We start from the raw sequence: 12,979 nt of genomic DNA, 5'->3' as shown, positions 1-12,979 counted from the left end.
AAAGACATGGTCACGTGTTTCATCAAGTACACAGTATCAATCAAGAGACAGAAATTATAAAAATGAACAAAACAGAAAAAGTCTGAAATTAAAAATTAAACTTTAGGAGTTAAAAAATTTACTCTAAGGGTTCAACTGGAGATTTGAGCAGGTAGAAGATCAAGTGAATTTAAAGATTGATTGAGATGACGTTATCTGAAGAACAGAAAAAAAAAAATGAAGAAAACTGAACAGAGCCTCAGAGACATGCGGCATGCCACTAAGCACACTAACATACATGGAATGGGAGTACCAAAAGTCAGGAGTAGAAAAAGATGAGATAATGACTGAAAAGTTTCCAAATTTGATGAAAAACATTAATGTACATATCCAAGAAAGTCAACAAACTACAAGAAGGATAACACAAAAAGATCTATATACCCAGATTCATGAAAGTCAGTATGAAAAAGACAGGGATAAAGAAAAAATCTTGAAAACAGCAAGAGGAAAAAAACAGATTCATATACAAAAGGATCCAGGTAAGACAACCAGGTGACTTCTCAGCAGAAACGGTGGACCAGTAGGCAGTGGAATGATGTATTCGAAATGTTGAAGAGAAAAAACAAAAAGCTATGAACTAAGAGTCTTATATCCAGCAAAACCATCTTCCAAAAATGAAGAAAAAATAATATAACATTCCTAGATGAACAAAACATTAGAAAATCTATGGCTAGCAGAAATATCTTACAGGAACTGCTCAAACAAATTCTTTAGGCTGAAAGCAAGCAACCCCAACAGTGATTTGAATCCATACGCACAAAGAAAACAAAGACCTATACATCCATGTAGGATACAGTTCATAAGACAACAAAAAAAGGAGCTCAGCTCTTCTCCACCCTTAGTCTGAACATCTTCAGTTACTGATGACCTCACAGCCACTGGCCCTGTTTCTGCTGCATGACTCTCTTCAGACTCGAAGGAGAGAGAGCAGCCAGGCTGCACACTGCTGGCCCATGGGTGCCACCTACCTCCACTCACCTGGAAAAATCTAGAGCAGCCAGCTGTGGACTTGGCCGCTGCCTGCTCCCAGCTAGAACTTTGCTTGGTGGCAAGAGGGAAACGGAGCTGGCTGACACCAGAACTGGCAGAGCTCATGCTTCATGGGTGACTCTTCACATTGAGACTGGGAGGCAGGTCTGAGCAAGAGGTGGGTCAAGTCATCCTTGCTCTTGTGAGTAATGTTCCCTCACGAGGAAACGGGGAGTGGGGTCGAGAACTCATTCCAGACAGACACATGTCACACACAAGCTCAGGGGACGCCTGGGCTTAGGGAGGGCTGAGGAGGCTGGGGACCCAGTGGGCCCATTTTGTCACCGAGAATAAAGAAACAATGTGTAAGTTAGATGTCTCTTTATGTCTTGAATTTCCATTTCTTTGAAGACCCAGGCACAAAAAGTCTACAAACAATAAGTGCTGGAGAGGGTGTGGAGAAAAGGGAACTCTCTTACACTGTTGGTGGGGATGCAAATTGGTACAACCACTATGGAAAACAGTGTGGAGATATCTCAAAAAACTAAAATGAGAATTACCATTTGATTCAGCAGTTCCACTCCTGGGCATCTGTTCCAGAGAAAACCGTGACTAGAAAAGATACATGTACCCCAATGTTCACTGCAGCACTGTATACAATAGTCAAGACATGAGAGCAATCTGAATGTCCATTGACAGAGGAGTAGATAAAGAAGATGTGGTACATATACACAATGGAATATTACTCAAGCCATTAAAGGGAAAGAAATAATGGCATCTGCAGCAACATGGAAGGACCTAGAAATTATCATGCCAAGTGAAGTTGGACAGTGAGACACAAGTGTCATATGCTATCACTTCTATATGGGAATCTAAAAAAAGATACAATGAACTTCTTTGCAGAACAGAAACCGACTCACAGACTTCGAAAAACCTCTGGTTACCAAAGGAGACAGATTGGGAGGGATGGGCTGGGGGTTTGGGATGGAAATGTTTTAAAACTGGGTTGTGATGATGGCTGCACAACTGTAAATATAAGTCACTGAGTCCAAAAAAAAAAAAAAAAAAAAAAAATCCAGGCAGACTGGCCACAGGGCACTATATAGTTTTCTGACCTCTTGGGCGGTCCCTAGTAGGCAGGTAGGAGCGGGTCACAGACAGGATGGAGGGGGATCAGACACGAGGTCAGGTGAACTAACTGCCTGCCCTCCAATGAGAAGACTCCACTTGCTCCAGTGCTTTGGACAATACTCTGAAAATTCACCCTGGTTTGGGTCTAAATTGGAAAAGCTGTATCTCAATTGTGTATCCTGCTGCCTTTAAGATCCTTCTGAGTTCAAGCAAACAATCTGCCTAAAACAAAAGAACTCAAACGTGTCAAATGGTCACTCCCAATCAAGTTCTTAAAGGCCAAATATTCAACAGACACGCCATGGAGGAGGAGCCTGCACACGACCGACAGAAAGCGTGACATGTCACCCACACCTGTGTTTTCCCATTTCTGGGCTGGCAGACTGGCCAGGGCTGCCTCGGGTAACTGCACGCTGTCCTCTGAAAACTCCCTTCAGTCTCCACTGATGACAGTATCCTTTGCTCTCAATTTAACTGTTTACAAGATGCCTGGGAACGTTTCAGGGGAGGAGTGGATCCTCAGTGTTCACGGCACCTCTTTTGGTCGAAGGCTGCTCCGTGCAAAAGAGAGGTCAGACCCCAAAGCCAGAGGAATGTAGGTCCACCCCCCCAGGACTTCCAGAAAGGTAAGCCCCCCACCGACATCTGGATCTGAGCCCAGTGCACTTCTCATCTACAGAACCATCAGATAAGAATACATTTGTGCTGTCTTAAGCCACTAGGTTTGCGGTCATCTATCACAGCAGCAGCAGAAAGCTAACCTAGTCTCCAATTCAGCTTTACCAGGAATAAAGTGACGATGGCTACTCTTTCCATGGGCTTGCCTTGTGCCAGCCACAGTTCTAAGGACTTGATGCCTATGTGCGTATTTAATCATTTATAATTATCCTATGAGGGAAACTAACTGGTGCAAGGTCACGTCGCTGCAGGTTGTTCAGCCGGGATTTAACCTAGCTCTCTGGCTCCGGAAAGTGAACACTACGCCGACACTAACCTCAAAGTCGATCTTGCACCTGGCATCTGTCCTGCGGCTCCTGTAGGGGTTTATTTACGGGAGCAGGGACCTTGTGGTCATTCAGAGTCACCCTTTCATTTTCCAGCTCTGCCCCTTCCATCTCTAAGACCTTAGGCAACAGTTCCACTTCGCTGAGGCTTTGTACTGATCTGCAGAATGGGAATGATGTGACAACCCCCCGCCCTGGAGTGACGACAACCAAATAATCAAAGGCGGTGGCACTGACCTTGGGTACAGAGTCAGTAATCAATGCACACGGCTGAACATCTATACCTGGTTATTCTGTCCTCAAAGGGGGGAATTCGAATCTTTTCACATCATTTTGCAACACGTGACAGAAGAGTGAACATTTCCTCCTCTGGGGCGGCAACTGCAGGCTGGTGACTAAGCTCCCACCTTTCTCATCAGGGAACGGCCTGCGGGTGCAGCTCTGCGAGGGCCACAGGAGGTGAGCGAGCCTGAAAGGCCAGGTGAGGGAGAAACAGTCGACGCAAAGGTGAAATTCAGCCTCGCGAGGAGACGGCGAGGGGAAGAGACCGTCTTGGGTCTTGGCACAGAAAGAGGCTGTTTGTCGCTCCAGGCCCGGGGGGACCATGGATGAGACAGAGAGGAGGCAGAGCTGGCATCGGGGAGAAGCGGCTGCCTCCCTGTTTGCGGCAACAGGAAAGCAGAGGCCACCGATGGTCGCGTGTTCGCGGTTTCCGCAGACCCGAGGCGAGACGCCGCGGCCTTCGAGGCCCAATAAGCCAACTTTTGAAAAGCTCCCCTGTCTCCACTGGCGCCCAACGCATGTGGGCCGCATCTCCCAGCAGCGCAGAGGAGGACTCCGAGGAGGCAGAACTCCACCCTGGGGAAGGTGCCAGATCCCTGGCCCACAGCATTGCCGAGGACCCGGAAACCCCAGGTCTGGCTCCAGACCTCAGACAGAAGGGACCAACCACAGCGCGAGCGCCATCAGGCCGAGGACACGGCCGAGCTCCGGCTTCTCTCACGAGCAGGACAGGCAGCCGCCCCGGGGCACAGGCAACTCGCGGCCCCGAGGACCGGATGGCGGGGAAGTTCAGGGCCAAGAGGAAGGCCGCACTGGGGCGGCAGAAACTCCCTCCGACCTGCAGCCCTTGGCTGGGACGCTCTGGCCGCTGGGTCAGAGCGGTGCTGTCTGCCGGAGGCTGGACCCCCGCACGCGGGGGAGGGGACAAGTTAGCACCCAGCGTCCCCTGCGTCCCAGCCCCCAGGGGGTTTCCTTGGACCCGTGAGCCCAACCCCCTGTGGGGCCAGGACTCTGAACCAACATGCGCCCCTGTGAGTCCTCTATCACTCAGGTTTGGGGACCACGGACCTGGAGGGGGTCCACTCGCAGGATCACTACATTCCCTCTGGGCAGGTGTAGAATTTAGTTTGGGGCACAAGAAGGTGACAGGCTACAAGGGAGGCGCGGTTTGGCTTGTGATGACGCTGGGGACAGACGCTGGGAGGCAGGAAACCAGGGATAAAAGGCTACGGAAGAGCAAGAAGCTATGGTTCTATCCTCTCCAGAAAACCCCAGCTGGAGGCAAGCGTATTAAAGGGCAGGAGTCGCCTGACTTATGTCCTGGAACCTAGGAGAGGGGCTGACACACGGCGGGCATCCAATAGGATGCACTGAACAAATGAAGAGACGGAGACCCCGCTGCAGGCAGGGCAGGCGGACCCCACCGCCAGCTCCTCTGGGGACGATGCCACCCCCAGGCCTCAGGATGCTGACGCTGTGGCCTCCCAGACAGCTCCCAGTGACACATGGCCTGGGGCTGAGTGAAGGGCTCTTGTCAATTGCTTGGACGCCAGAGGAAGGGTGTGGACATTGTGTGAAGTCAAACTGGCAAAGCCAGGTGCCGCCTGTCACCAGGACAGGGGCAGGGATGCCCTTTGTTCCTCTGATGTAGCTTCTGCAGAGGGGACCAGATGCCTGCTCTCAGGTCCCCAAGGCGCCACTCTGGCACGTCCCCCAAGAGACAGGAGCAAGCCCAGCGTCAAGGGCAGAGACTAGCCTACCGGCCTCACCCGCCCTTTCCTTGAATTGCCACCAGGGACACAGACTAAAGGCCAGCTTCCTTCCCATTCTCTGCATGAGATGGGGTGACGGACACTTTGGGGAGAGGCTGACTGCTGCCAGTAGGGAACAGGGCTCTCCTCCTGCCCTGCACAGACCCCAGATCCACCCAAAAAGTAGGGCAGTGGCCACTGGGAGTCAAGAACGTCTGACCTTCCTTTAAGATGTCCTTCCTCCGTGCGGGCCATCCTTCCTGCCTTTCCTTTAGCTGCACATCGTGTCCTGTCTTACACACATTTTCTAGGAACCCAGGGCATCATTCTCCTCCTGCGACCCCTCCCCGTGTTTCCTGGAGGGTAGGAGGGTTTTGCAAAACATCCTACAAAACATCATCAACAGAAGACGGCAAGCATCTGCTGTCGGAGCTTTCAGGAAGCCCTTTCCACGGAATGATGAGATGCTGAAAGCACAGTGGCTTTGTGGTTTAGGAAATGAAACGATTCCAAACACAATCGTTTTGCAATAAATTGAGGAAACTGCCTGCATTGGCCAAACACACTGAGGACAGTGGGCCCAGGGCCGCTGGTCTGCTGTGTCCCAGTGGTGCCGGGAAGGCTGGGGGGTTGGGGGAGGGATGGGGGGCAGAGACGTGAAACAGTGACACAGGTGCCCCCACTAGTAGCCTGTCACAACCTGAGGGCACGAACCAGCCACACAGTGTCCCTTCTCCCCTGGGGTCTAATCAGCCCGCAATAACCACACCTCTTCCTTTCATTTATTCCCTAAAAGTCTTTCCGGGGAGTGGGTGGTGGGGAGAGCAGGCGAGCAGAAAGAGGCTGTCTGCCTTAGAAAAGGACACCGAAGGCTTCTGAGGGGTTCTCGGCTCACAACCCGACAATCCGTAACAGACACGCCCTTCACCCCGTAAACCTCTGGCCCACTCTCTCCCACCCCGATGCCCACCCTGAACGATCCAGGAGACCAGCCAACTGGTGGCGTGTCCCCCGCTGGCTGCTTCTCTGGATGGGCCAGAGGAACTCGCGGGTCTGCAGGACCAAATGAAGGAAGCCCCTGTTGGGACTGAATCGCCGCCGAGGCCCCCGTTCAGGCACCTGCAGCCCCAGCGTGGACCTGTCACTGCCACTGCTCGCTGGCATCTCGATAGGTGGGGTTCCTAAGAGAGACGCTATGTCCTTAGTTGTCACACCTGGTACCTCCTCACCTTGTCTTCGTTCCGTCCCCTCCCCGGGCCCACGAAGACGACACCTCAGAATGAAGGTGTCATCTGGGGCCAGGAGCTTGAAAGAGTCCGTTTATATGAGCTCAAGTCTGTAAGGAGCAAACGGGAATGGAGAAAAAAAAGAGAAGGGGGATCCGGTTTCCCCACTGACGGGATTCTGCTCACACATCACCGAAATAAAAGTGCACGCCTCCCGTCGCTGGTCCCAGATATTTGCTTTTCATAGAGGCTCGTGGACACAGATGGAAAAAAAATCATGGTGATTTCCTTCTAAGGGTGAGACCTTGTAAGCAACAAAACCAAGAAGTTCCATCTCCGTTCCCGGGATTCTGACGATGTCCTGGGGTGTGAGGCAGAAACGCCATCACCTCCGCTGCTAACAGCCTGTGTTCCTTCAGGCGAGTTCCCTCACGGGGACCACGAAGGAGGCACCTGGACGCGGGGTCTCGCAGACGCCTCGTCATTATGGATGGGAGGACGCGGCCAGGCTTGGGACTCCGAACAGAGAAAGAGAGGAACCCAGGTTTCTGTGTCACCCAAGTGCACGTCACTGGGGGTCCCAAAGACCTGCCCGGACCCGAGTCTTAGGTCCTGGAACGGGGGCCGATTGTCCTTTGGCTACCAGGATCCCGAGGTTGGCAAGGGTCAAGAGGTCCCCCCAGAGCTCCACACAGAACATCGCCGGAAATAGCGCACAGCTGTCCAGGGCCTGCAGGGCTTCCCTCTCCGCGGCCACGGCGGGCGCCAGGAGCCATCCTGTCTTCCGTAAGGAGGGCGGTGTTGGTTCCATAACCTCAGTCAAGTCTGAGGGTCTGTGGGAAGTTCACTGCCAAGGTGTTCAGCTCCACCCCAGAGCGGGAAGAAGCAAAGCGTCTACGCCTGGCATTTCTCGGCTGATCTTTTTAGGAAGGGTGGGGGGTTAAGGCTTTTGCAAAGGCAAAGGTGCAGAGAAAAAAAGCTGATGACAACACTGGATCTTATTCCAGGTTTAACCTGGTTCCTACTGTCCAGAGAGCAGGACTTAGTGTCATTCCAAAATAATCCGCTTTCCCACATTCGACTTCAATGTTGTCTTAAAAGAAAAAAAGAAAGCAGTAGGGAGTTCCCATCGTGGCTCGGTGGAAACAAATCTGACTAGTATCCATAAAGATGCAGGTTCGATCCCTGGCCTCGCTCAGTGGGTTCAGGATCCCGTGTTGCTGTGAGCTGTGGTGTAGGTTGCAGATGCGGCTCGGATGTGGCTTGGCTGTGGCTGTGGTGTAGGCTGGCGGCTACAGCTCCGATTCAACCGCTAGCCTGGGAACCTCCATATACCATGGCTGTGGCCCTAAAAAGACAAAACAAAAACAAAAAAGCAATAGCGTAAGTTCTATGTACACACTCCCTCGAGAGTTCCATGAGGGCAAACACAGACACCCCCGTTCACAAGGAGAACCAACGGCAGGGGAGTGGCGTGCTCTGAAGCACCGTCTTTCAGCGCGCGGGTCGAGACGGCCACGTACTCTAGAAAGAAGATGAACCTGCAATTCTCCTGTCATACCTTCTAGAGGAACTATTTTTTAAACCTCTGCTCCGGGCGTGAAGTTTTTTCTGGTTTCGAGCCCAGGTAGATATTTAAACCCTGGACTTACGTGGGATGTGAACACCTTTCTGTCCCCGATGCTTTGCGTCCTGGACAACCTGGACCTCTTTCTGTTTGTGTCTCAGCAGCGAGGGTGTCCCTGAGGCTCTATCACCTGTTTTCGGAGTACCTGGAGTCCTGTCACATCTGTGAGTGTCCACCAGTGAGTGCTGGGGCACAGCGGGAAAGGCAGGCGGGGGCTGCTGTCTCGGGTTGGGGTTGGGGGAACGCGAGACGCATCCTTACACGTGCTGCTCCAGGCGTCGGAGAAGGGGCTTCAACAGGGTTTGCTTCCACCCCTCCAACCTCCTGCCCACTTCAGTCCATCACTGTTGTACTCACATTGGCCTCTTTTTTTTTTTTTTTTTTTTGTCTTTTGTCTTTTTAAGGCTGCACCCGAAGCATATGGAGGGTTCCCAGGCTAGGGGTCTAACTGAAGCTGTAGCTGCCAGCCTACACCACAGCCACAGCAACGTGGAATCCGAGCTGCATCTGCGATCTAACACCGCAGCTCATCGTAATGCCGGATCCTTAACCCACTGAGCCAGGCTGAGAATCGAACACGCAACCTCATGGTTCCTAGCCAGGTTCATTAACCACTGAGCCACGAAGGCAACTCCTGCCTCTTTCTCTTGAGTTAAGAAATATGTTTACATTTTCTCCATCTTAAAATTTCTCTTCCTATTGACCCTTCTAGACTTAAAAAAAAAAAAATCACTAAATTTTGTGAAAATGTCATTTATAAACACAAGGTCCGCCTCCAGTCTCTCATCCCCATGTCTGATGGCCTCCAGAACGGTGCCGTCCCCCCTCACCAGCGCTGTGAGGGGCCACTCAGGTGCACCCACTGCCTGACGGCCGATTCCCCTGCTCCACCTCTACCACCCTCCCGTGCCCGGGTCCTGACACCATGCTTCCTCCTGTCTCGCAAATGCGGGCTCCAGCCAGGGTCCACGGTGTCTGGTGATTCCCGCTCCGTGCCCTCACCCAGGCCCCACCGCAAGCCCAGCTCACCACCCTGCAGCTGCTCCGTGACAGGCTCCAGGGTCAGGTAACCACTGCGTGTAGGTGTATTTCAATGAAAGCCTTTTGCACACGTGCTTCCGCTCAACAGTTCAGCAAATCAAACCATCACTTTCCTGACTCCCTCTCTAAACAAATGCTGTCCCTCTGGTCCCAAAATCAACACGCTCAGTCCTGCCCTTTGCGCCTCACATCCAGTCGGTACCCAGTCCCCACTGACTTCCTTGTGCTCGCATACTATAACGAGTATTAAAACCCTGTCCATGAAAGAAATTCAGCTCCCTGTCTCCACTCGCCCACATCCCCCCGCCACTGCTTCGTTCCGCATCCATCTTCTCGCGGTGGAAATGTTACCAGACGGTCGGGTTGGCACATTCCACCTGATTTTTTGCATGTGGCCACTGCATCTGGTTTATGAACTTAAACCACATACGAACACGAAACATGTCACCTGGTTACTTTCAAGTCTTCCAGGGTGGACCTTAGGTCATCAACCTCTAGCAAGTGAACTAGAGTCAAGTTTTGTGGCTTTTCCCATCTAATATTAAAGCATAACTAACCAGTTCACACCTGTTTTTTTTTTTTTTTTTTTTTTTGTGGTCTTTTTAGGGCCACACCTGCAGCATAAGGAGATTCCCAGGCTAGGGATCAAATCAGAGCTGTAGCTGCTGGCCTATGGTCACAGCCAACAGATCTGAGCTTCATCTGTGACCTACACCACAGCTCACGGTAACGCCAGAATACTTAATCCACTGAGCGAGGCCAGGGATCAAACCCGCATCCTCATGGATGCTAGTCAGGTTCATTTCCACTGAGCCATGACGGGAACTCTCATACCTGCTTTATAACCAGTGCCAGCAGTGGTGACATGGTTCAGCAGACAGAGACAGAGATAATCTGATGGGGGACACGTCTCATCGAGCGGTTGTGTTGTACAGAAGAGGGGGCTCTGAGCTCACCTGTGCCTCCGGGGGACCCGCACACACTGTAGGAGCCCTCGCACAGCAACGTTTATGCTAAACATGGACACAGCACAGACCCCAGAGCCACTAAAGCAAAAACACGGAGCATGAGAGCTCCGGTCTAAAATATTAAAAACGTGCACTCCAGACCAAGCAAGAACAAAGCCCTGAGTGAGGGGCAGCCCACAGAACAGGATGGTCCTGCCCTGTGCCCCCATCCCCCACCGGGGCGGGGCCTGCAGGAGCTGGTGCGGGCTCTGAGCCCAAGTGGAGACCCACACCCATTGTCACTCCTCGGCTGGGCAGCTTTATTGAGCTGGACGATCAAGAGACTGCTCTAAATCAGGGCATCTCAGGGAATGGCATGGGCCAGCCCATCCCCGGTGCCAAGCTGCTCTGGTGGCAGGTGCTGAGACACCTCAGGCCGCTCAGGACCTGGAATGAATGATAATCAGCTGCGGTTCTCTCTGGACCAACAGACTTTCTCATCTTCTGATGGTAAGTGAAATATAAAGGTAATTCCACGTCAAATAAACCACCCAGTACGTGCAGAGGCCATCCAAGCTCCCAGTTGGGGGATATGTGGCCTGCTTTTGTTGTTTTTTTTTTTTTTTTTTTAAGCCATAGAAAGCAGAACGAGGTCTCATTTCCCTACCCTGGAGAGTCACAAGATTTTAATGAGGTATACAAAAAAATTGGTCATGAAGGGTTTTTTTGGGGGGGTCTTTTTAGGACCACACCCTGGCATATGGAGGTTCCCAGGCTAGGGGTCAAGTCCGAGCAGCAGCCACCGGCCTGCACCGCAGCCACAGCAACACCAGATCTGACCTACACCACAGGTCATGGCAATGCTGGATCCTTAACCCACTGACGGAGGCCAGGGATTGAACCGGCATCCTCATGGATACCAGTTCGGTTCATTACTGCTGCCACAATGGGAACTCCAAAAAGTTTTCTTTTTCTTTTTCTTTTTTTAGGGTGTAGAAGGTATAGTTTCTGCTTAAAAAGGCTAATACCACATCATTTTACCACAGTGGGAATTTAGTCACCTACGCTTTTTGAAAAGCTAACGCTAAAATATAAACTACACGAGGGCAGGAGTTGCTCAGCTTGGTCCACTGATGTGTTTCTAATGCCTCGAACAGTCCCAGGTACAGACTAGTCGCTCAAGGAATATTTGTTGAAAGAATGAAAACAATGCATCAGGAAATTACAGTCCCTGCAGTAACATTCTTCCATCATGTTCAATTCTTATAACAGTGATGACAAGAAAGGGAGCCCCATAATGTCACGAGCAAGTTAACACATGGGAACCTTCCAGAAAAAAAAAAAAAGCCTTCTTCAGGTTTCAAAGGTTGAAACCTGCGGAAATGAGCAAAAAATGGGATGTCAGTTCTCTTTCTGTAGCAATCAGGGTGTGACGCTGTTGATGGATGTGACCCCACCAATAAAGAGCTAATGGGAAAAACGAACTCGCCGCCTGACCCAATTTAAATATAGGTCAGGAAGGGGAAAACTTGACTGTTTGAGGTTTTTTCTTTTCCTTGATAATAAGCAATGAGAGATGGGCCTAAGGAAAAACACGAGTGGGTAAGAGAACCAGGTAATTTCAAATGAAAAACGGATCTTGAATTAATAAAATGCTCAAGTAGGGAACCCCCCCCCAGGGAAGTGGGTCCTGCCTCTTGGACCCTGGGAGGCGCCCGGGGGGCGTCCGCGCGGTTAGTGGAGCACGGGGTGGGGTTATAGCGCATTTGAGGAGGATCTTCTAATAAAGCCCCCATCAGAGCAGAGGGTTCTCTTGAAAATGAAATCCCTTTATGTGACCGAGACTCTTCCTGATTCTCGGTCACGGCGATCAGGAACATTTTGAAAGCCAATCTTCGTAAAATGATTGGAATAAAACCCTGCTTTCCGTGACTTTGCTCTAAGGCACACTGGCATGGATTCGCCCTTCGGAAACCTCTCAGACCTGACGACCCACCTGGAAGGTGTGGCTAGCTTGGGATTTACTCAAGAGCCAGGTCACAGCAGTGAGGAGGGGGCCCAGACCCTGCCCCACGTCACCCCCCCACACTCGGAGTCCCCCTTAGAGGCCTGTGCCGGGGGCTGGATGGAACACGTGGCTTTTAAACACTTCTGCGGGCATTTCCATTGCCACTCAACCCCAAAACATCTCAAGGCCTGTGCGAGACACTGCTCCAAACGCCAAAGGGGTTACAAGCAAAGAAACCGTGCCTGCTTTGCAAGACTTACTCTCCAGAAGGTGAGACACAGGCAGGTGCCCAATAGCCAGGCTGCAAAGCGTTTTAGAGGAAGTACCAAGAATGCGCTCTGGCAGCTCCGAGGCTGGGTGGGGCATGGAACTGCACTGGGCCACCTCCCTGGCACGGATACAGCGCCTTAGCAAGGCCTCTGCACCGGATCCAGCTTTAGAATGCATTTTGTGAGAAATACATTGTGGAGGCCATGAATTTTCCTGGAAGGCTTCAGGGTGGAGGTGGCGTTTGCACCGATTCTTAAAAGCTAAGTATCAGAGTACCAAAAGCAATTTATATTCACCACCAGAATTTTTTTTTCTTGCTGCTTCACTTACAGAAGCAGTGTATAAACAAAGCTTGGTATAATGGGCATTAAAATCCATTTTACACCTATTCGTGAATCTTCCAAGCGCTGACACTGCACGAAAGGAGTGACAATGGAGATGTCACGGGAGGAAATGGGAGAGGTGGCACTCCAGGCGGAGAAGCTGGCAGGAATAGTGACGGAGTGCCCCCCCCCCGCGGCGGGGTGTTGGGGGAGTGACCGACTTTGCGGGGGGGCGGGGGCAGCGACAGTTCTGGGAGGAAGGATGGGGCCAGGTCAGCAAGCATCGTGACGGCCACGTTCAGGAGCTGGTGCTGCGCTAGCCCAGACCACGGTCCGCCACGCACGGGGACGTGTCTCAAGC

The 12,979-nt window shown here is 51.7% G+C and overlaps 1 protein-coding gene across 1 annotated transcript in view; it reads right to left on the bottom strand.

Moving 5' to 3' along the window:
• Window positions 1-1,134, bottom strand: part of LOC110258135 (CUGBP Elav-like family member 2) — a 29,251-nt gene extending 28,117 nt beyond the window's left edge. Inside the window, exon 1 of the mRNA XM_021081295.1 lies at window positions 1,018-1,134. Coding sequence (XP_020936954.1) covers window positions 1,018-1,134 — 117 coding nt within the window. The remainder of the gene's footprint in view (window positions 1-1,017) is intronic.
• Window positions 1,135-12,979: the final 11,845 nt, after the last annotated feature.

The sequence above is a fragment of the Sus scrofa genome, unplaced genomic scaffold (genome assembly GCF_000003025.6).
Source record: "Sus scrofa isolate TJ Tabasco breed Duroc unplaced genomic scaffold, Sscrofa11.1 Contig1304, whole genome shotgun sequence".
NCBI classification, from domain to species: domain Eukaryota; kingdom Metazoa; phylum Chordata; class Mammalia; order Artiodactyla; family Suidae; genus Sus; species Sus scrofa.
This window is presented reverse-complemented; position numbering and strand designations above follow the sequence as displayed.